Source organism: Notolepis coatsorum, assembly GCF_963971535.1.
Source record: "Notolepis coatsorum genome assembly, chromosome: 3".
Lineage (NCBI taxonomy): Eukaryota > Metazoa > Chordata > Actinopteri > Aulopiformes > Paralepididae > Notolepis > Notolepis coatsorum.
This window is the reverse complement of record NC_140167.1, coordinates 104,706,027-104,731,486: the sequence shown is the minus strand read 5'-3', so window position 1 is coordinate 104,731,486 and position 25,460 is coordinate 104,706,027. Positions and strand designations below refer to the sequence as shown.

The window sequence follows — 25,460 nt, the reverse complement described above, 5'->3', positions numbered from 1 at the left end:
CCCGCCAGGGGCGCTCAGTTTTTACCTTTGGCTCTTGCCACTGAGAGCCCTGCCCGCCGTGTGGCGTGTGGACGTGTAGTTCATAACGATACTCTTATTTTGAAAATCTGTGCGGGTCTCGTTTCCGGCCCAAGCGCAGCTAGAGTCATAATATCGATGGCTCCGGCAGTTAGCAGCATTCGGTTCATAATGTGATATTCTTATTTTGAAAAAAAACGTGGCAACGAGTCATATCCGCCCAGCCGGGCCAGCCCTGCAGCGGGATACTATTGGCTTCTGCTCGTATCAACACAGAGCGGCCCGCAGCTCTAGTGCCACTGCTAACGTTAAGCTCTCAGAATGGTAGCAGCTCGCCCGCAGCATCTAGTGCTAACGTTAAGCTCTCAGAATGGTAGCAGCTCGCCCGCAGCTCTAGTGCTAACGTTAAGCTCTCAGAATGATAGCAGCTCGCCCGCAGCTCTAGTGCTAACGTTAAGCTCTCAGAATGGTAGCAGCTCGCCCGCAGCATCTAGTGCTAACGTTAAGCTCTCAGAATGGTAGCAGCTCGCCCGCAGCATCTAGTGCTAACGTTAAGCTCTCAGAATGGTAGCAGCTCGCCCGCAGCTCTAGTGCTAACGTTAAGCTCTCAGAATGGTAGCAGTCTGCTCTAGTCTAGATCGGACCTCCATGAGCTGCATAATACCTCCGTTCCCTCGTTAGCTAGCTCGCGTTAGCTAGCTCACGTTAGATCGACCTGTCCCAGTAAACTAAATTGTCTTAACGTTATCTAGCGGGCTAGCAGTAGCTACAGATAGCTCCTGATATCAATGTCTTATAACATTGATTGAATGCGTATTCTAGCTGAGGGCATGTTGAATGTGATTTGACAAAATAACCGTAACGTTAAAAATAGGGTCCAGCTGCATCGCCGGAGAATCCTTGCATGCTGAATGTAGGGTCTAACTGAATATAGGGTCTAGCTGCAGGGCCGGAGAATCCTTGCTGGAGCTGGAGGCTACTCAAGTATACACACAGACAGTGGAGCTGTTTGCAGATAGCAAGCATTTTGACTTATTGCGTGGTGGCGATGCCTCGCAGATAATACAACTACAAGTATGATTATATAATATATATTTTATTTAAAAAAATTATTTTTATATAAAATATATATATAAATTTTTTTAATCAAAAAAATGTTGGCAGGTAAGAAATATGCTTGGCGGGTAGACTCTTCCCATCTACCCGCCACTGGCCGGTGAGTCAAAAAGTTAATTTCGCTCCCTGTGTGTGTGTGTGTGTGCGTGTGTGTGTGCGCGCACTGCGTTCAGGCGGATGAGCCCTCTCTCCGCTCCGTGGTCTTGAGACTCCTCATGCGCCACAGAAAGGCATTCCTACCCAGCTGGAGGCTTCAAAAGAGGCCCGAGAGAGAGAATGCCATTCACATTCCCCTGCTCATCTCAACCACGCCGTGTATCTCACACCCTCTGTGCTTTGTCTGCGCTCGTGCATGTGTTCAATATCCACACTGCCGATCTGTCTGTCAGGGAGGATGCATTCTCTGAATGACAGGAGAATTCAAATGGAGCGCAGCAGCAGTACGTGGTTGGAAGGGAAGAGGCACGTGGCGAGCAGATGGTACCTAAACGATTCCCACGTGAATGTATAGACTGGAAGAGGCTCGCAGGCTGTGACAGATGATGCCGCACGCCATGTTTATCCTTGGCATTCTGTCTGTGTCAAGATGAAATGTGTTTAGTGTTTACAATATTTGCTTTCAGGAGAGATATGGGAATACGTCCTGAGCTCGTAGTGACAGGCTTTGTGCCAAAATGTAATCGTTAGGAAAAACGCTGCACACCTGCTCTGACACAATGATCACTGGCCTCAAAGTAGGACTTGTTATGGAATATCGGGTAACGATTTACATTAACCCTTGTGTGGTGTTCAGCTCTGTGGGACTCGATTTCAATGTTTACTGGAAGAGAAATGATACAATACACATTTTTGTTTCAATCAGAGACTCGTTGGCATTGGCTCATTTTCAGTTTTGAAGAACAAAAGAACACATTTTCATTGAGTGCACTGCACACTGTGCACCATCCCTACACCTTTATATTACATATGTGGTGTCCGGGTCCACTCGCCCCAAAAGTGTGGAAAATGTACATGTAAACATGGTCAAAATGAAACACACGATTTATTCCATTCATGTCTTGATTAATGGATTATTAAATTTCTTTTACAGACATCACATTTGATCACACAAAAAAAAACAAATAGCACTTTTATTGATAAATGTGATCTAGCAGAGGTAAATGGCAAATATTAACCAAATATGCTGTCTTGATTACTTGTAATTGAGATAAAAAAAAACATCTGTATTTTTACATTAATTGTTATGGCTTTATTGTTTTGAAATACCATTCATGTTGTGGTTCCACCGATTGGGTGAGGAACAAAAACGAGAACGCCACACAAGGGTTAACTTATGAGCATTACAAGCATAATGCATACTATAGATGAGGAAGGAATATGTTCTGAATAAATAATACACCAAGTAAATTGTAAAAAAAAGTATTGTTTACAGTATTAGCACATTTTAGACAATTTTACCAACATCGTAGAGGATGCTGTTAAAGAACGGGTTCACTTTTCTTATTTTTTTCAACCCAGGCTCTATTTAAACATTGGTCTGGCATGATGTTGACTAGTACAGTACAGGCTCTATTTAAACATTGGTCTGGCATGATGCTGACTAGTACAGTACAGGCTCTATTTAAACATTGGTCTGGCATGATGTTGACTAGTACAGTACAGGCTCTATTTAAACATTGGTCTGGCATGATGCTGACTAGTACAGTACAGGCTCTATTTAAACATTGGTCTGGCATGATGTTGACTAGTACAGTACAGGCTCTATTTAAACATTGGTCTGGCATGATGTTGACTAGTACAGTACAGGCTCTATTTAAACATTGGTCTGGCATGATGTTGACTAGTACAGTACAGGCTCTATTTAAACATTGGTCTGGCATGATGCTGACTAGTACAGTACAGGCTCTATTTAAACATTGGTCTGGCATGATGCTGACTAGTACAGTACAGGCTCTATTTAAACATTGGTCTGGCATGATGCTGACTAGTACAGTACAGGCTCTATTTAAACATTGGTCTGGCATGATGCTGACTAGTACAGTACAGGCTCTATTTAAACATTGGTCTGGCATGATGCTGACTAGTACAGTACAGGCTCTATTTAAACATTGGTCTGGCATGATGCTGACTAGTACAGTACAGGCTCTATTTAAACATTGGTCTGGCATGATGCTGACTAGTACAGTACAGGCTCTATTTAAACATTGGTCTGGCATGATGCTGACTAGTACAGTACAGGCTCTATTTAAACATTGGTCTGGCATGATGCTGACTAGTACAGGCTCTATTTGGGTTCAGGGCTAAACACAGCACAGAGACTGCCCTGATCAAGGTAACAAATTACCTCCTCATGGCTGCTGATTCTGGCAACATCAACATCCTCATCCTCCTGGACCTCTCAGCTGCTTTTGACACCATCTCACACTCAATCCTCCTAGACCGCCTGGAAAGTGTCCTTGGCATCACTGGTACCCCCCTGTCCTGGTTCACATCCTACCTAACCAACAGGTAGGTATGTTTCCCTTGGGGGGTCCAGGTCAGCTCCAGCACCTGTTAAACAGGGTGTTCCCCAGGGTTCTGTGCTAGGTCTGCTCCTTTTTATGATCTACCTCCTCCCACTCAGTGATATCATAAGGAAACATGGCCTCCACTTCCACTCGTACGCAGACGACACGCAGCTTTACCTCCACACCAAACCCTCTGCTCCCTTCCCTCCCCCCTCCCTCACTGCCTGCCTCCAGGACATAAAAACATGGATGACCCACCAACTTCCTTCAACTCAACAGCAAGAAGACAGAATTAATAGTTGTAGCCTCCCCAGCCCTCCTCCAAAAGATCGACCGCCTTGTTCTCTTCGTGGATGGCTACTCCATCTGCCCCTCCACGGAGGTAAGGAACCTGGGCGTAATACTGGACTCAACCCTCTCATTTCACCCTCACGTCAAGTCTGTCACCAGGTCCGCATTTTTCCACCTCAGAACCATTTCCCGCCTCCGCCCCTCACTCTCCGACACCTCAGCGGAAACACTCATTCATGCTTTCATCACTTCCCGCCTCGACTACTGTAACGGAATCCTTCTTGGTGCCTCCAAGAAGGTTCTGGATCGCTTACAGTACTGTACGTCCAAAACTCTGCTGCGAGGGTCCTCACGCGCACCAAACCCTGGCAGCACATCACCCCCAGCCTGCAAAAACTCCACTGGCTCCCCATCAACTACCGTATCCCCTACATTACAAGATCCTCCTCCTCACCTACAAATCCCTGCATGGGTTGGCCCCTTCCTACCTGACCAACCTACTCCACCCCTACACTCCAGCACGAGGCCTCCGCTCCTCCAACTCCGACCTCCTCACCATCCCTGGCACCAGGCGTTCCACACTGGGAGACTGAGCTTTCTCTGTAGCTGCCCCCAGGCTGTGGAACTCCCTCTCCCCCTCATCCAAGGCTCTGACACCATCAACCTCTTCAAAACCCACCTAAAAACACACCTGTTCACACTTGCCTTCACGCAACACGGCCCCGCTCCCAAGTAGCCCACCCCTGACTCTTTTCTTTTAAGCCACAGATCCCGTTGTTTTTGTTTTTGTTAATTTTCTTGTTACCGTTTCATCCAATTGGACAGCACCTTGCTTCCTTTTTTATTTTATTTGTTTTATTTTATTTTCCTGTTGTTACGATACACATTTATTAATATTTTTTACCCGTTATTTTATATAGCTTCTCTCTCCTTGTACAGTGTCCTTGAGTCTGAGAAAGGCGCTTCTCTCTTTAAATTAAATTACATTTAAATTTAAATTCTATTATTATTATTATTATTATTATTATTATTATTATTATTATTATTATTATTATTATTATTATTATTATTATTATTATTATTTAAATATTGGTCTGGCATGATGTTGATGTTGCTCTATTCAAACATTGGTCTGATGTTGACAGGCCATCATTTCACTGATCGCTTTATTATTGAGAAACTTAGCATTGTTGCTGCATCCTCTCACCAGCCTCCAATAAAAGTGTAATAGCATTTCAAAAACCACAGTATCATACCCCACAAAACCACAAAAATCATATGTCTTCACACGTTCTACTGAGGAAACGGTTATGAACTGTACGGTGTATGAAAAGTTGCAAGTTTCATTATATGAACAAGGCCTTGGAAACCCATTATAATGTTTGATACGGGTACACGGTGACGGTTTGCAACTATTTCCTCATTACAACACGTGAAGACACATTTGATTATACTGCAAGCTTCGTGTTTTGGAAAGTGACACGAATCATGGCTTTTTGAAAGAACCTCTTCAAATATTTGCTCTCTGCAATATGTATCCAAGCCGCGGTGTGTACCGAGCTGTGAACTGAATGGATTCAGTGCGACCCCTGGGTGACACAGACGTGTGAGACAGAGCCACGGTGCATCTGTGAGAGACAGCAGGTCGAGATGTGTAAGCTGAGCATTCCAGGTCAGGCTTGTTATTACAGTACTTGTGTGGGGATCCGCGGGCCGGGGGGAGAATCAGACATCTCTTGTTAGTACCATGTTGCAGACAAGGACTGCATAAAAGATGGGTCAGGAACTGAAGGCCTCGTAGCATGTGTCGCTTCATTCAGAGCTCCATGCGTCTTTGCCGTTATATTAGTCCTATTGTTTTCTTGCTTCCAGATGAATCTTTGCTTGCTGCCAGGGGGCAGACTCCCATCCTCTGTGTGTGTGTGTGTGTGTGTGTGTGTGTGTGTGTGTGTGTGTGTGTGTGTGTGTGTGTGTGTGTGTGTGTGTGTGTGTGTGTGTGTGTGTGTGTGTGTGTGTGTGTGTGTGTGTGTGTGTGTGTGTGTGTGTGTGTGTGTGTGTGTGTGTGTGTGTGTGTGTGTGTGTGTGTGTGTGTGTGTGTGTGTGTACGTGTGTGTGTACGCGTGTGTGTGTGTGTGTGTGTGTGTGTGTGTGTGTCAAGTCAAGTCAGTTTTATTTGTATAGCACATTTCCAGGCAGCGGCAGCTGACACCAAAGTGCTTCACAAGCAGGTTGATAAAAACAAATTAGTGTGAGGCAAGGTATAAGATTAAAAAGAAAGAAAAAAGAAAAAAAAAAAAAAAAACATAGCAAAGCAATGAAAGCAACAAAACAAACAATATGGTGCAAGATATAGGATTAAAAACATAATAAAGCAATGAAAGTAATAAAAACTGGTAGGACACAGTAAAACAAAGAGGATAGAAGGGTCAGGGGTCTAGTGGTAGTTAAGTAGGGGGGAAGGCCAAGGAGAACAGGTAGGTTTTCAAGAGTGATTTAAAAGCCTGTACGGTCTGGGCAGTCCGTACGCTGTGTACACGTGTGTGTGTGTGTGTGTGTGTGTGCGCGCGCGTGTGTGCGTGTTCTTTCTAGTTCTATAATCCCGGGTGACGGAGCCGAGAAAGGTTTCCGCCACACAGGGCAGCATTGTGCCACTGGAGAGCCAGAGAGGGACGGTCACAGAGAGGGAAAGTGATCCTGCCGCTCTGCCTCTCTACTGGAGCCGAACGGGGCAGGGCCAAGAGGACAGTCACCCATCTGTGGGGGCATGAGGAACACTGGGGCTGGAGAGCTGTCCAGACTAGTCTGTCTCTCTCTATCTCGCTCTCTTTCTTTCTAGTCCCCCCACCCCCCACCCCACCTCTCCACTCTCCTCTCTCCACTTCCAGTGTTACTGGCCAGCTCTCCTGCCGTCGTAGGTGGAGCTGACTTTCCTGGAATTGTCGGGCAGCTTTTCCTGTTGTGCTTTGCTACCTCTCGCTCAGTCTAATGACAGCGCTCTGCAGCAGGATTACTGGGTTATGAAGACTTGTGCCATCTGGATCCCCCCCGTCGCCCCCTCTGACCCCCGGTCCGCAGCAGCAGCACGCTTTTGGGCATTCGTGGCTTTTCTCCAGTTGTTGTGTCTTTTCGTTGTCATGAATATACTTTCATCGTTATTCTGCGTGTGAAGTTTCCCCTCTCAGCCGCAATGTCTCAGCAGTGCAATTCAGGGCGAGATCCATCGGTGGGTAATGTAAAGCGTGTGACTGGAGACGGCTTAGGTGCTGCTTACTGTGGAGCACTTTGCCTTGGCTCCATGCCACAGTGTTATTTTCCAGGCTTTCTGTAACTCCTGGGCTTTTTATACAGTACACGATGACATCAGGGCTTGGGAATATTTCCCTCTTTGTACTCGTTGCATTGTGTTATTCAATACAAAGCTCCTTTATTCTTTTCTGTGGATTTTTTTTTAGGAACTATTATTTGCCCTGCCTGAATGAAGTTCTTAGTAAGTTACCTGATCCGTTTTTTTTGTTTAGCTTTTTCTTCACGTGACAAGACCTGTGTCAGTATAGCGACACAGTTATACTGGCTCATCATTTAATGAAAATACTTTGATGAGATGATGTGATTGTGGCTGTCCGAACTGAAAGTTGTAAAACATAAGATGATAATGATAGAAGAAGAAGAAGAAGAAGAAGAAGAAGAAGAAGAAGAAGAAGAAGAAGAAGAAGAAGAAGAAGAAGAAGAAGAAGAAGAAGAAGAAGAAGAAGAAGAAGAAGAAGAAGAAGAAGAAGAAGAAGAAGAAGAAGAAGAAGAAGAAGAAGAAGAAGAAGAAAATAGTTTCACTGTTGTGAGGAAGTGGATATTTGGAAGCCACACCTCTTACAGTAAACAGTATCGTTTTCTTACTCTGGAGAGACGAGCTTCCGTGTGTACAAGCTGCTTATAATTACTGCATGTATGAGTTCTGTGTTCATCGGCACTGACGTCGGCAAATTATACAGATTATTTTAGAACCACCTGGAAAGTATTCAAAACAGAAATGTATAAATAGATGCCACGACAACAACTGAACTGAACAGAAATACAGTACCTTCAATTATATAAAAAGATTGTGAACTTGTGTTAAAGCAAACGCAAAATAAAACCACACTATCAGTATCCATTGTAATACTATCTAGTTGAATGGCTTTATGTTGTCTAGCATGTTGTTCCCCCCCCCCCCCCCCCCCCCCCCCATCAACCCCAATGTGACGACTTGAATAGTCTTAGTAATACACTGCTTGTTCCCCCCCGTTAATAACGTACCGTGGAGACACCTGCCGTTGGCTCTGTGTCTGATAGATCCAACTGACAACAGTAGCCTATCGCAACAAAAGAAGGCCCCACAGATGCGTCGCAGACACCGGTGGAGACAAGAGCAACAATTGTGTCTGTTGTCTCGTACAGTAGAGCATTTAGAATAGAATAGGAGGGAGCGGCCCCCGGGGGCCCCGGAGGGAGGAGGGTAAAGCCGTATCCTCGGGGAAACTTCAAAAGGCTACTTGTGTCGCCCCCGGCTGCTGGCCTGATAATGAGCTTTTGCCTTCTTTCACACATAATGAGTGGAGTTTGGGGGGGAGGCTCACGCGGGGGAGAGAGGCGATGGGCACAACACGTTCCCCTCGCAGCTGGGAGCCCAGCCGTGACCGTAGGCTTCTGCTTGACCTGAGCCTGTCAGTCCTCGCGCCACACTGCAGAGAGGAACAGCGTGGAGAGACGGGCCCCGCGTGCGTCCCCCATGTCCGCCACTCGTACCAAAACCCAGTCGGCTCATTCTCATGAAATCAATGATTTACCATGGCCGTGATCTTTTCTAAATAAAGGTTAGCATTTATTCAAGTAAACAAAACATAATATTAAAGATAAAAATGTGCTCCTTCTTGTACAATGAGTTGTTTACTCATAACAATTAATTATTTTAATATTTTAGTACATTTTGTGCTTAAATTCTCATTACCGCGATGCGTCCACATTGATTTCTATGGCACATTGCTTTAATGTTTACAATGACATTTTAAGAAAAATTCAGGTTTCCATGAAATATCACAAAAATTTGGTTGTCGACCGCAGAAGGTGTTGCGGTAATGAGAGTAATATGACAAACTATTCTAAAAATGATTATTTAAAAATATATATTATTTCATAGTTTCAGGTATGTGTCTATGACTGTTAATTATCAATTCTTAAAACTTTGAAAATGTATACACTTTTCTTATTGTCTTGAAGTTTTAAGACTGTTGCGGTAATGCAAATTTGAAGGACTTATTTTGGAAAATGTGTTCAAAGGGGTGTTAAATTGTAAATAAATATTTTCTAATTATTATTCACATATACTCTAGACCTGGCTTATAGTGCTTGAAAAGGAAATTTGTTGATGCAAGTTTGTTAAAAAAAATTATGTTTGAAATTTTGAAATCAAGATTTCATGAGAATGAGCCAGTCGCTCTCACTTAATCTTCATATTCTGTGTTGTGTTGTTGTTGTTGTTACGTCATCTAATTGACTCCCACGAAACGTCTTGAGACGTATCTGTGTGGGAATTTGTTCTTTTGTTTGTCTGTTTGTTTAACCAACAGATTTGATATTCGGGATGAGATTTTTCCCTATGCACTACAGTTACTATATTTTGGTTTGCAGATTAAATGATTGTACACATTTTCCCCACCTCTTACCATCTTTAAGGAATATTTATTTTGTTGCATTTCCAATTGAACACCTCAGGACTATTCAACTTTAAACACCTGAGAAGAGTATGAATGATATGGGTTTTATTCAGTGTTCCTTCTTGGCTTTAACAAGGAAAATATTTCGAGGCCACTCACACTCATTAATTTCCATTCAGGGAAAGTTGACAACCCCCTACAGCTTAACCCTTTTCACTCCCCCCCCCCCTCCCCTCCTCTCTAATTCATTTCTGTGTCATCTTCACAGATAGCTGATCAGCTTCCCTGGATTTCGCCGACAACGCCGCTTTGTTTCGCCTGAAGATGGAAACGCTGGAGTCTGAGCTGACCTGCCCAATCTGTCTGGAACTCTTCGAGGACCCGCTGCTGCTGCCCTGCGCCCACAGCCTGTGTTTCAACTGTGCCCATCGGATCCTGGTGTCCCACTGCACCCCCAGCGAGCCCATCCAATCCATCACCGCCTTCCAGTGTCCGACCTGTCGCCATGTCATCTCCCTCAGCCAGAGGGGCTTAGAGGGACTGAAACGCAACGTGACGCTGCAGAACATCATCGACCGCTTCCAGAAGGCCTCCCTGAGTGGACCCAACTCCCCCAGCGAGACGCGCCGCGAGCGGGCCCCTCCTCCGGACAGCAAAGCCATGAGCTCGGCCGGCAACAAGGTCCAGTGCCAGTTCTGCGAGCAGGAGCCGCCGCAGAACGCCGTGAAGACCTGCGTGACCTGCGAGGTGTCCTACTGCGACGAGTGCCTGAAGGCCACACACCCCAACAAGAAGCCCTTCACGGCCCACCGGCTCATCGAGCCCCTGCCGGACTCCCACCTGAGGGGCCTCATGTGCCTGGAGCACGAGGACGAGAAGGTCAACATGTACTGCGTGACGGACGAACAGTTGATCTGCGCCTTGTGCAAACTGGTGGGACGCCACCGGGACCACCAAGTAGCAGCACTCAGCGACCGCTATGAGAAACTGAAGGTAAGATATGTTTCCTGTGTTTAGAGGGCTATATGGGGCTGGGGTATCGTTGGACAATTTTTCCTGTACCAGTACTGGTTCAATACTGAAAATTCCTTAAGGCAAAGAAAGGCAAGTTTATTTATAGTATATAGCACATTTCATACACATAGCCAATTTGCTTTACTTAAAAATAAATTGTACTGTTGTATCCTTCCCACTGACTTGTTGTACACAATTTGTAAGTCACTTTGGATAAAATGCTAAATGACTAAATGTAAATGTAGATACAAAATGTATAAATAGCATAAAAAAGTGGAAGTGCAGTTATCAGTGTAGTTATCACAGTAATTCAATTAAAATTAAAGACAATGGTGAAGATTAACATTTTAGCCTTAGGGGGGGGGGGTCAATATAGCATAGTATCACAATATTCTGTGTGGAAATATTGTATCGATACACATTAGTATGTGTCAATCTGCTTCCTCTTTAATTTTTTTTAATATATAATATAATATAATATATATATAATAATAGAAATGATTGAAGTGAGATGAACAGACTGCAAGCTTTATTTGACCAGATAAAACAGAAGATATTTTCCTCTGGGGATATAATTGACAGTTGAAAAAAGGTAATAAATCGCAATATATATATATCGAAATTTTTTATATCGCAATATATATATATCGCAATATATATATATATATGTTATTGCAATACTCAGCAAAATATTTTAAATCGCAGTATTATCGTATCGTGACTTAAGTATTGTGATAACATGGTATCGTGGGGCCTCTGGTTAACCATCTGTAGTGTGGTAGTGAAATGGTTAACCTTCTGTAGTGTGGTAGTGAAAGGGTTAACCATTTGTCATGTGGCAGTGAAAGGGTTAACCTTCTGTATTGTCGCAGTGAAAGGGTTAACAATGTGTTAGTGTGGTAGTGAAAGGGTTAAAACTGAGTTTTTGTCAATCTCCAGGCAGCCCTCCTGGCCTGAGGCGATGTCGAGGCTAATGGTTCACAGAGACACACTAAGAACCTTGTCTCCCAGGCCTTATACCTTACAGTACACACACAGTTGATTTATCTGATCATTCAAAACTTCTGTTTAGCTTTTATTGTATATTTGAGTGTGAGTTTGAGTGTATGTTGCATGCCCACTTACTATGACACAAATATTGATGTGTTTGTTTTTGGTTTTCACTTTGTGGAAAATGTTGTTATGTATTCAGAAGGACCGTGGTTTCGGCAAAAAGACATATTATAATTTGATTATAATTCAAAGAAATACAGAAATTGTGATATTGGAAGTGTAAATAAAAAAAAAAAAAGTTTAGTTATTCTTTTTGCGTGAATTGATTAACATTAGATCAACATTAGACTGAAATGCATTGATTATAATTCCAATATATATCATAATTTGTGTAAAACCTAAAATATACAAATATCTGTTTGTAAACTATTAACATTTAATTACATATTAAATCTACATTCAACCAGACATGTCAATTAAAGACACATTTGTATTTAGCATAAAATAATGGCCAATAAGACATCTTGCAATGTAGGCTTTGTGAAAAGTGCAATGCAATGTTTATTACAAAACAGGAGTGAAGTAATGGTAAAACTACAAACGAAACAGTACCACAAACCTGTAAACCTAATGGACTCCTGCCCTCAAAAGAAACCTCATTATATTAGGTTAGCAGGAGAAACGACTCCCCCATTCAGTCACGATTTACTGAATCAGCATTAAATCCACGTTGTGTGATGTAAATAGTGCAGCAGCAAAAAAAATAAAAGTGCGTAATTACGACGAGCAATGAAAAAGATTGCTTCCAGGATTTCAGGTTAAGTAGAGCCGCTCACTTTCCCCACATGGTGCCTATTAACAAGGCATCAAGGGAAGGTGCCGTTAGCTGGAACACATAAAAAGGTGGCTACGCATTCCTGCCATTATAGACTTGAATGAGCGCCTGTCAAAAGAGGATGGTTGGAGCTTCGGGGGTCTGTGTTTTGCCAACACACACCATTGGGACCCTTATCGTGGCTCCAGAATGTCCATGGGATCGTTTAACAGTCTATTACAAGGAAACCATGCAGATAACTGCTTTTGTATGGCCTTTCACATGGAAATTAGATTTAGAAATTAGAAATTAGTTTGATTTCACTTTTATACTTTTTTTTATTTTTATTAAGACAAAGCGAGGCAGGATTCTTTCAGATCTTATGATGCATCAAAAGCCTGTCCGGTTTATTGTGTTACTTTTGATAGTTTTTAAAGAATCACGTGTGTGTTATGGTGTCTACTGTGGAATAATAAATTGTATATTGCATCGTGCAGAGCGATGTATAGTAGTGGATAGTGGTACTGAGTAATCTTTTCAATGATCAAAGTCAAGTCAAGTCAATCTACTACACGATTAAGTGGGCTAAGTCAGTATAGTAGTAGATCAGAAGTGAACTCAGCCTGAGCCCAAGGTTTATTCACAGGTGTAACTCGAGGAGTGCATGTCCTCCACAGCATCGCATGGCACTGAGATACCATTCGCCTTCTAGTCCCTTCACAACTTTCACAGACACCATCACGCGCATGACTCACAAAAGGGGGGTTTCGTTTGCTGTACCACATGACATGACACACACACAACAACCCACCCCCCCCTCCACACACACACACACACACACACACACACACACACACACACACACACACACACATACACTCTCACACCCTTTTTGCTCATTCCATTCTCTCACAGTGAGAAAGGGCCAATGGCAAGTGCCTGGCCACAGTGAAACTGAGACGCGGTAATCTTAGACCGAGGCACTCAGAGCATCCGTCTTATAACCACTGTCTCCTTTGTTTGATCGTGCTGTCATTGTGCAGAGTTCTCCGGGCCACTACTATCTCAGTGAGAGGAATGCGCAGGCAGACGAGGAGGCAGGTGACCAGGTGACCTCATCACAGCATCATCATTTCCTTCAGTAGAGGCCTTCGCACGGAACGTTTGTGTAGTTTCCCTCTTTTCAGTAATAAGACTAGAGCCATATGAAATCCGTTTTATTTTTTTCCAAATTCCATTTTATTTTTTTCCAAATTCAGTTTTTTCCGTTTTAATATTTCAGAATTCTGTATTTTGCTTTGTACGCTCATTTTACCATCAGAAATAGTGTCTAATAAGTGGGAATGAATAAATGTCCACAATTTAATAAGATATAACAGTCCATTTAATAGGGCTGTCTTAAATACTTTGAAGCTTCGAAGCTTCGTTCGATGGGCATGGGATTCGAATATGAAAATACATTTTGATTATTTAAAAAAAAAAAAAAAAAATTATATATATTTTTGCAAAATCAACTCTGCCTCTCTTTGTTAACTACAACAAGCAATGCTGTTTGTTATTTAAGATGAGGTCGGACTCGGCACTGACAGATTTGTATTCATTGTGCTGCTTTTATAAAGCCTCAAATGACGGCTTACAATATTTCATGAAAGCAAAGTGTTTTGTTTGTCTAAGATTTTAAAAGGTTTAAACTTTACAGCACTGACAAAGTTGAACAAAGTGCTGTACAAGTCCCACAACATAAAAAAAAAAGTAAAAAAAAAAAATTTAAAAAGATATTTTTTATTTTATTTTTTTATAGTGGATTCCATTTTTATTGCTCAATTCCGCAATTCCGTCCGCGATTCCGTGATCGCGGATTCCATATGGCTCTAAATAAGACCCCAAAATGAATACATATTCTGTTGATATATTTCTCACATATCAACACATAGCGATGTTCTGCACACAGCATCTGTTGTCTCCTCTCACATGGAGGACACATGGGGGACACATGGGGGACACATGGGCATTCTAGACATTCCGTGACAGGCCTCTGCTCCATATTCAGGCAGGGTTTGGGTATTAATGGATTTACAGAAATGTGGTAAATGTAATCAGTTACAGTTACTGAGTAGAACACAGTAACCAGATTACAGATGCTTTTGAAAAAGTAGTGATTACTTATTGGATTATTATTAACCACGTCAAAAGGCATTCTGATGGTGAGATTAAAGAGACACAGCGACATTATGGGAAATGCGCTCACTGTTTTCTCCAGAGTCAGACGAGAACACTCTGTAGCGGACCAGCTAGCCTAGCTGTTGGACAAAAACACCTCTCCCGGATTTATTAGCTAGGCTAGTGGTCCGTATCTGCTTCCATTCATTTGTGCTAAGCTAGGCTAGCGTGCAGCCGGATAGCTTTCAACTGAACGCACAGAGAGGAAATTGGTATCTATTTTCTTGTCCGACTCTGGAGAAGATGGTAAGCGATTTTCCTTCCTAATGTTGGCGTGTTCCTCTAAGGACACAAAAAGGTGTATACACTACTTGATCGTCATGCCAGTTCTAATGACGGTGTTTGAATTGGAGGCCAAGTAATCCTGAAGTAATCAAATGTAATCAGGTTACGTTAATTACATTAATCCGTTCAATTACCTTACTGATTACAATTTCGAGCAGGTAATCAGTAACCTTCTCAATTCTGCATTGCAAATGGTGGATTTGCTTTGATAGGAGTAAATCTGAATGTTATATTTCAAGAGGAACTTGTTTTGGTTTAACGTTTTTTGGTTTGGTTTTATTTAACTTTTTTGCCTTTTCCACCTTTATCCTCTGAAAATAACTTGGGAAAGTCCATTTCACACTGATGTAAATGGTCAGCCAATCAGAGCTGTAGCAGAGGTAACATTGGTCATATTCCTCTACCCATTGAGCTACACAGGGAATGGAACCCCTAACCTTGGCAGTGTTAGTGCCATGCTCTATATACCCATTGAGCCACATGGGGAATTGAACCCCTAACCCTGGCGGTGTTATTGCCATGTTCAACCCATTGAGCTACACAGGCAATGGAACCCCTAAGCCTGGCCGTGTTAGTACCACACTCTACCTATTGATCTACAGCGGGAGAGAATGGAGCACTAACATGAGTGTGTTGGCCTTTCATGCTCATGGGCTCATAGACCCTCAGGTTGCTCTCTACAAAATCACTCATCCATTATGATAAAATGTCAGTGTCAAATGTCAACCCTGTTCTTCAGATTCAGATCAGCAAATCAAAATCAAATCAAATGTATTTTTAAGGGCCGACAACACACATTAATGTCCCCATGGGCCGGACACGTCTTCTTTAAACAAGTCAAGAAGAAACATCACAATAAATCAAGAACAAAACAAAAACACCATGAAGTCCAAATTTTTTTTAATAAATGAATGCAACACTCCCAGACATACCCCACGCGAAGGTAAGGAAAAACTCACTAAAACCTAGCAATAGGAAAAAATCTATTTGATCTATTTGAGGCATGGGGGCGGCGCAGAGAGGGTTGCATCCTCCCGGTCATTATCACGGGACATCCACCACTCCGGTCATCACCACGAGACAGCCACTCACAGGGAGACAGCAAACAAACATGTCAGGGTAACCCATAGTCTTTCATTTATTCACAGTGTGACCTTTTTGTGTGATGAGTTGCAGCCTGTGTACGTGGTATTGTGGTCATAGTGTCTCATTGCTTGTGTGTGTGTGTGTGTGTGTGTGTGTGTGTGTGTGTGTGTGTGTGTGTGTGTGTGTGTGTGTGTGTGTGTGTGTGTGTGTGTGTGTGTGTGTGTGTGTGTGTGTGTGTGTGTGTGTGTGTGTGTGTGTGTGTGTGTGTGTGTGTGTGTGTGTGGTGTGTGTGTGTGTGTGTGGTGCTGTGTGACATAGATGGTTCCATAACCTTGATCTAGAAGGAGCGTAGACAGTGACTAGCAATGGGAGGAGACAATTTCGCTTTGTTTATTTATTTATTTATTCGTGTTGACCTTGGTATGAAACTGCTATTTGATTTATCCAGACTGCTTGTGGGCTCAGACTCCTCAGAGACACTCTGATCCTGGTGTTTTCAACTAGTTTGCTCTGTCCATTTTCTGGAGAACTGTCTAGCAGATCAACACAATAGCAATGTGTGTTTATTTTTTTTTTTATCTTGATAGTATCATTGAAGTTACACTCATTTACAATGGCGCTGATATACACAGACCTAGGGCTAGATCCACAAAGAATGGATTGCACGGTGCTAATTGCACCCTTACTTACAATTCATTATGAATTGAAAATGGGGGACCCTGATGTAAACAAGACGAAAGTCTTTCTCTGGTCTGCATCCCCTTAACAATTGTGTGTATTGAGCCGTACTGTATTGTACCCATTCTGCAATCTGTTAATACAATTGTCATTCAATCAATCACCTTTTTTGAATTATAAACAAACTACTGCTGTATAGAATAATTCAATAAAGCAGACAATTCTGAGTTAAAGGTTTGTGTTTGTTTTGGCATTTGATGTGCCTTTCCAGATCAAATTAGTTGTATATTTGAGTGTGCTGTGTATCTTTGCATGGAATGTTCAGGGAGTGGTTACCATGGTTACGTGTTGCCTTGCTGGACGAACAATTATGTGAGAAATTGTTCATATACTATCATTTGATAATGGCAATATTAGCTAAAAAAAACAAGTACCTTTGAATCTGAAAAATATATTACACTGAATAATATTGCTGTATTGTTTGTTTATCATTCAGAAGTATGATATTTAAACTTTGTCTTTAAAATGAATGGAAGTGAATGAGGAACCTGACACCTGGGAGGACTGGTGGTGTTGGCTAGCTTACTTGTAGATTACTTTAGATAGAGGTAAGACTGCTGATTTTTCACATTCTACTAAATTGAAATATCCCTTTAAGTCCAGGCGTACAGTCATCAGGGTTGACCAGCAAATCTATCTAGGCCACAGCTCTCATCTACCGACTTCATTGAAACTTTGCGAACAGGAAGAATGATGCTTCAATATGCTTCAATACTATTGAAGCTTCTAAACGCCGAAAATGGTAATCGGGACAGCTTTACAAAGCATAGAGATTATAGCTCTGTGTACTTTTACATTTGATACTTGAGTACTTTTAATGTCAAGTACTTACTGTTAACCTGAGTAGAATTTGATTTGGGTACTTTTTCCTTCACTGACAGCCATGTCTTAAAACTAGCTACGGTTTCAGCCAAATGCAGAATGATTCTGTCTGTCTAAGTTTGTCAATACTTTTTCGCAGATAGACAAACTGTTCAGTGGTATTTTTCATTGTTTCAACGTGGCATTGCAACACATAATCTCATACTCGGACTCATATTAACATCAAGAGTCTGATGGCAAGCTATCTAAAAGCTGTATTAACATAAGAGTCTGGTGGCGAGTTACAGTATCTAAAAGCTGATATGAAGCTATCTAAAAGCGGATAGCAAGCTATCTAAAAATGCATACAAAACTATCTAAAAGCTATATATCAAGCTATCTAAAAGCTTATATCAAGCTATCTAAAAGCTCATATCAAGTTATCTAAAAGATAGATCTAAAAGCTGTGCAAAAGAGGCTTTTTATTTTTATTTATTTTTTACAGCAACTCTGTCCGAGTCGTCTGATGTCACCCACCTGTTTTCTCCAGCTAGCAGAGTGGTGTTTAACCACTGCACGAATGAATTCCTATTGGTGATAATATTCACTGCAACCTTACGGGAAAGCGAGGCTACTGTACCTATACCCTAAACTTTTGACTTTCCATGCACAGCCTCCATAGCCAAGAGGTTATTGTACAATACACAATTTGAGCAAGAGGTTCTGGGTTTCTGAGAGTATACTATAGTACCTTATCTTGATGATAAATAAAGAGAAACAATGAGTCTGGTTAAAAAGAAAACAGGGAGAGAGGGAAACAGCAAAAAGAGAGAGAAGGAAGGAGGAAGAGGATGCACTGCAAACACCCACACTAATCACATATATAATTTAGGCTACTGCAGATGCATGTTTGCAATCTCTGTTGAAAGACAGAGAGAGACGAGGAGACCAAGAGAAAGACAGAGGGAGAAGGAGAGATGGAGACAGAGGAGGAGAGATAAAGAGAGAAAGAAAGAGAGAGACAGGAGCAGTGGAAAGAAAGTTATTCTACATAACATTCTTAGTGCCTTCAATTTCTCCAAGGACAGTTTTGCCTTTACAGTAGCCTATTAATATTCTTCTATGCGTTTACACCCTTCTCTCTGTGATGGAGTTCACTTTTCCTGAAGCCATTTAAAACGTACAAGAGGAAAGAATAGCAGCTTCCTCTTGAATGGGAATGCCGTCGGCTCCACACCTTTTGGCCTGGCCGGCCTCCTGTTTTCCTTCCTGTGGTAGACCTGACAGGTCATGACCAGCGTCAACGGATGGGATTTTACCCTGTGAGCTCCAGACGCACCATTCCTCCCGTTGGCACTGCTGCTGTACAGACTCTGACATACTGGGGGAGGTCGTGGGTAATGGTGGTATGTTTCTTCATTTGAAGAATTTATTTATTGACCAACAGAGGGAGTCCACCACACGTCACCCTATACTGCCCTATACTGTCACCACATTCACAGCTAATGGGGATCCTAATAAAACAATGAAGCAATTTTTGCAGCAAAGAGAGTAGCCTATTGATTTGATGCTGAATCTATTGCCATTGGAATCAGAGTGATCTTGACTCCAGCCAGGGTTGAAATGCTGAACTAGAAGGACCGGAACTAATGTGTGCGTGTGCTCAAGTAACCTTTTCTGTGCTTTTTATTTATTTATTTAATTTTTTTTTACTAAACGCCCCTAGCCTGTCAGACCTATGGAACATACGCAAGCTAGCAATGGAGAGTTAGCTTGCGTGCATTCCATGAGTTTGACGTGTCAGGCTAAAATGCCCTCCAATTCTCAATAACATTGTTTGCCCATGCCTCCAATCCAGTCAAACATTCTTTATTTTAGGAACGCACCAACATTATGGGAAATGCGCTTTACCGTCTTCTCCAGAGTCAGACAAGGAAGTGTGTAACTGAGGGGTTACAAAACCCTGACTGTATTAAAGATTGTGATAGATTAAACCACTGCTAGTTATGTACTTTAATTACTGGCCAGACAGTACATCAAATATAGATGGTGAACACCCAAAAGAACACGGCATTGACACAGAAATAGTATTTGAGGGTAATTTATTGTTATTAGGCAACGTTAGGTTACAGAATGAGAATTAGGGTCGCGCTTGTATGGCGAAGAATATACATAAAGTCAGTCAAGAGCATGAGTCACTAAGAATAGCAGGAATACTACGATGGGTCTAAGTTGACACCACCTGTCGTATAGTAGCAACTATATAGGGCAACACTGGTACCGACTGGAGACAATGGGTTCCCTCCGGGGGTGTAAGGCCTGGAGGGTAGAGGAATGTTCGGGTACTCCGTCTGATTCAATGAGGAATAAAGAGACTCCAGGTACAGGAGTCGGTCCTTGTAAACTCCCTTGATCAGCAGCAAAGTAATAATTGTAATCCAGATGCTCGACAGCATTGATGACAGCTAGCCAGCCTCCGTCCACGAGGCCAGCCCGAGTTGTAATCCTCACGAGGTTGAATCCCAAACGATAGTGGAAATCAACGATGCTCTTCTCCGGGTACCACGTTCCAAATCAATATAATCCAACCAGGAATGGTTCTGCAATCGCAGACGCCGATTCTCCTGTGTACATGTCCAACGGTTCTCCGCCTAGGACTCCTCGGGTGTGGGCGACGTATTTAGGCCACACAGCCTGGTTAAGTACACTAGCTAAAGACACGACGAACCGACGGTAATGCTACACACGAAAGAACTGTGGCCGCATGATATACAATAAATGAACGACTATTTACTTCACATTAGATTAAGTCGAACTCAACGTTACTTCATTAAACTCTGACACTTCTACCATTCTATTCGCACGCGGTTCTCAATGCTCTGTTTAGACGCAAGGTTGCTCACTTCACTGTTTTACCGAACTGCTGCTGTTCACACCTGCGCCGTATTTATACTTAAGTGAATATCTAGTCCCAACCTCAGTCCTTGTCTGGTATTACTACGCTGACTCCGGGCATGTTCCGACATGCCTGCAGTTGTCTTTGAACTTGCCGTTGGGGGCTTGCGCGCTGGCGCCTGGGGGCGCTGTCCAATAGGAGAGCGAATATTACTCTGGTCTGAACGCAGGTAAAGGGATACTCCGTGTATATATATAAATAATATACAAAGTATATCAAACAATAAAGGTAAATTCTCAGTTTAATCTGGCCCTTCACAACAAAGTGGATACAGATCAGCTAGCCTAGCTGTTGGCCAAAATCACCTCTCCCGGAGTTTTAAGCTAGGCTAGTGGTCCGTATCCGCTTCCATTAATTTGTGCTAAGCTAGGCTAGCTTGCAGCTGGATAGCTTTCTACTGAATGCACAGAGAGGAAACTGGTATCATTCTACTGTATCTTCTTGTCTGACTCTAAGCACATTTCCCATCATGTTGGCATGTTTCTTTAAAAATGGTGATCCGTAGGAGGAGTCTGACTTTTTTTTTTTGCCAAAAGCTAAATGGTCAATTTCATAAATGATTATATCAGTAGGATATCACGAAAAGGAGAGCACATTTAGATTTTCATCATGATTGGACGAGCTGTTGAGGAATGGTTCACATATTTTGTTTTGTTTTGAACTGGAGGCTGAAGGATACTAGTTGTACTGCATTATGGGAATCATAATGATTGGCAGAGAGAGGTACTGTATCTAGCTTTGACCTGCCTTGACTGTAAAACCATTTTTATCATAGAATACTATCTGAGATAAAAGGTACAGGGTAGATATATAATACGATCTGATATAAAAGGTACAGGATATATATAGAATATTATCTGAGATAAAAGGTACAGGGTAGATATATAATACGATCTGAGATAAAAGGTACAGGATATATATAGAATATTATCTGAGATAAAAGGTACAGGGTAGATATATAATACGATCTGAGATAAAAGGTACAGGATATATATAGAATATTATCTGAGATAAAAGGTACAGGGTAGATATATAATACGATCTGAGATAAAAGGTACAGGATATATATAGAATATTATCTGAGATAAAAGGTACAGGGTAGATATATAATACGATCTGAGATAAAAGGTACAGGATATATATAGAATATTATCTGAGATAAAAGGTACAGGGTAGATAGAATCCAAATGGAAGGGGGGGTCTTCCTAGTCCTAGTCGAGGAAGGCAGTGGTTGTACTGGGCAGCTACCAGGTGTGAATGATCTGAGTGTGGTTGTACTGGTTGTACTGGGCATCTGCCAGGTGGAAATGATCTGAGTGTGGTTGTACTGGTTGTACTGGGCAGCTACCAGGTGTAAATGATCTGAGTGTGGTTGTACTGGTTGTACTGGGCAGCTACCAGGTGTGAATGATCTGAGTGTGGTTGTACTGGTTGTACTGGGCATCTGCCAGGTGGAAATGATCTGAGTGTGGTTGTACTGGTTGTACTGGGCAGCTACCAGGTGTAAATGATCTGAGTGTGGTTGTACTGGTTGTACTGGGCAGCTGCCAGGTGTAAATGATCTGAGTGTGGTTGTACTGGTTGTACTGGGCAGCTGCCAGGTGTAAATGATCTGAGTGTGGTTGTACTGGTTGTACTGGGCAGTGACCAGGTGTGATTTTGTGTATTTTCCCCCTAAAACATTAAACTCATGTGACCTGCAGCTCAAAAATCTTTAGGGTTTATATTCCGGATTATATAGGACTGTCGACTCATTATTTTGTCATTTTGATATTGAGTATTATATGTCTCATGAATCATATTACAGCATACTTTTGTTTTCATTAATTTCCCTATTAGTTTTATTTATTTTCTTATTTTATTTTGGGAATCCTCACGGAGAGTAAGTCTGTGGTGCTCTGAAAGGCTGTGCACCATCTACAGAGCAATTCTAATGGCTTTCATCACCTCCTTTACCATCTAAATAAATCATTTTCAAGAGAGCAGTTAAATAAAAACTCTGCTATTTCAGTGCACCCTGGCGCACATAGCTTATGAAATCGCAATGTGAAACGCCTGAACCGTGAGAGCTCCCCCCCCCCCCCGCTAAACTGATTTCAGAGATATCTTTACTTCTTACAACTCTGTCTCACTCTCTCTCTCTCTCTCTTCATTCGCTGTTCATTCACTTCTTCACTCAAGGGATCCAAGCTGCATTACTGTTTTACATTAATTAGGAACATTTGAAAAGTAACATACGGCTGAAAAGGATAGCATTCAGTGTGGAGCGTTCTAAGGGGGAAACATTTAAATGCAGAGATCATGTTTGTATTCTCTCGACGCATCATTTATTTAGCGAGGAAGGTTGTTATTCCCAGACACTCCAGCCTCAGTGAGCACGATGTTCATCAGTTCATGCAGGGTTATTATAAAGAGGCATTTCTGATTTTCCTACTTAACCCTATTTCCTACTTACCAGCGATGTTGTTGATCGGTAGAATCTTTTCTTTTTTTATTATCAATTTTTCTTTTTTTTTTACATAAAACAAGGCAACACAATACAGTAATAATAATAACAAGACCACACAGTACCACAACAATAATAATAATAGAAACAATATTGCAGATATCTACAGAACATAAAAAAACAACTTGTACTATTACAGACACCACAAAAGACATCACAATATATATCCCCCCCCCCCCCCCCCCCCCAGGTCCAACACCCCAACCCCCGCTCCGCTGCTAGATAGTGGCCTTTACTTTATCGGCCGCACAATCTTTCTTGGCACAATCCATGCTGTTCCTCATACCAGTTCCCGCTAGTCACAAACGAATGTACAGTCAATGGAGTCGAGCTCCTGTCTGTACAGGCTGACTGAAGGCTCACTGAAATCTACTCTTGTGCTGCACACTGTGTGCAGTCAATTTCAGTGAAACAGGGCTACGGTTCCAAAAATCTCAACTGTCCCTTTAACATGTAGGCCTAGCAGACGTCACAAATCACTGTCCTCCGTCGTCCTTGGTTGTGTTTATTCACAAAACCATTTTTGGGACAGCAGTCAGCACGACACCATGCACAACACATTAATCCTTTGTTTCAGATTGGTGGTAATTGCTGTAGTAGTTAGTGTCTTTGAACATAGAAAAATACTGTATATTCAGTAGAGATACCTTTTTTCATTAATATATATCAGAGGCAGGGTGGAGGGGGCAGACAGTTAACATAAACTAACTAACGTACATTATTATTGAGATTTTTCATCAACACATTTTTATAGATATTATCTTCTTAACAATACAGCGAAATCATGCCTCCACTCCGCGTTACGATACGACACAAGTCGAAGTTCAAACTGTGAGTTTTTTTTTTATCCGACTCACTGGTGGCTTGATTAACGCTGCCAGGGTTTAGCTGCCAAAAGCTCTGGCAGGCAGATGTCCTGCTCTTTCTCTGTCAGCTTTGTGGGCTCAGCAGGGGGTCAGAGGGGAGGTTTGGCTCAGGGTGGGGCGGGGTTTAGATTTAGTGACTGATCAGAGACCATGTGTGTAATACACGGACCTGTCAACTAGGGGTGGGAATCTCCAGTTTCATCACAATTCGATACGATATAGATTCTTTGGACAACGATACGATATTTGCCGATTTCACAAAGTCTGCCACGATACGATACGATTCGATTCAGGTGCCTGCGATCGATGAGACGATATCATATGCCCATTTAACACAATCAGTAGCATTTATATCAACTCAAAAAAGGCAACGAAAATATTACTTGACATTTTTTTTTTTTTTAGCTCTTCCAGACATTTAAATGAAAAACAATCTATTGTTTTTAATACAAATATACCTCATGTTCACTGTAAAGTGCCACATTTTGATATATTGAGCTTTAAACTTTAAGTAAAAATGTTTGGAACTCACAACACCCAACCTAAAACCCCTCCCTACCTCCCTCTCCCAAACCGTTCTTACAACAATTGTTTTATGTTGCATGATGATCATGTATACATTTATTATGTATTCTATTTTTTATGTTTAAATATCAACATTATCTGTCCATCCTCAGTAAACACTATCAATATAATATACTTCTCTGACTTCATCTGGTCTTTCCAAAGACCAGAGATGGGACACGAATGCGCACACACACACACACACACAGAAAGGGAGAATGCCCCCTTCCCCATCCCCAGTCCCGACTAATGGACCTCTGCTGCTCTGATCAGGGTTAGCTTCGCTTAGTTAGCGTAAGCAGCTAACGTTAGTTTAGGTCTAATGCGACGTGGGCATAAAGGGATGCCGAGGATGCAAAGCATGTTCGATGCATTTGACCCGTTGCGAGATAAAAAAAAAAGTAGGGACTTATTTCGGGACCAAATAGGCGCACTCTGCTGTAACGTCGACACACACGGGCGTTCCACATGCTACTGCTGTTGTTGTTGGGCGTATGAGACTCGCCACAGGATTTTCAAAATAAGAGTATCGATATGAACCGATCTTTTTACGTAGCATCGATCCTATTGGATTGTTGATAATTAGATCGATGTATCGTCCCACCCCTACTGTCAACAGCACACACACCGTTAGTTCTATAGTTCCACCGGACACGGTCCTGGTGACCCAGGTTCTCTTCATTGTCCTCTAGATTCATTCAGCTGGTTACAATTCAGTTTTATGGGGACTATAATGTCGCTTTGTCACATACTTGTTTCCGCAGCAGGCCTTGGATTCCAACCTCAGCAGTCTGATCAAGAGGACCAACGAGCTGGAGACTCTGATGGGGAAACTCATCCAGACGTGCCAACATGTGGAGGTAGGGATGTTTACTTGGACCGGTCTCAGGCCGTGGCTCCTCTCTCAGTTTCTGTGGCATCTATTGTTTCACGGACTGAACGCCATTAGAGGCATTTCTTTAATGTTAACCGTTGGCTGACTGCTTTGGGGAGGGGGG

At 42.2% G+C, this 25,460-nt stretch overlaps 1 protein-coding gene across 6 annotated transcripts in view; it reads left to right on the top strand.

The window, feature by feature from the left end:
* Window positions 1-25,460, top strand: part of LOC311225527 (E3 ubiquitin-protein ligase Midline-1) — a 214,324-nt gene that overhangs the window by 140,828 nt on the left and 48,036 nt on the right. For 3 of the 6 annotated variants that reach the window (XM_084310855.1, XM_084310856.1, XM_084310853.1), the window contains exons 2-4: window positions 9,888-10,612; window positions 13,484-13,549; window positions 25,227-25,322. In XM_084310855.1, the coding sequence (XP_084166981.1) occupies window positions 9,944-10,612; window positions 13,484-13,549; window positions 25,227-25,322 (831 nt within the window). In that variant the 5' untranslated portion in view covers window positions 9,888-9,943. Of the gene's footprint in view, window positions 1-6,962; window positions 7,156-9,887; window positions 10,613-13,483; window positions 13,550-25,226; window positions 25,323-25,460 lie in introns of those variants that run through there. The other 3 variants (XM_084310854.1, XM_084310858.1, XM_084310857.1) reach the window with 3 other exon arrangements.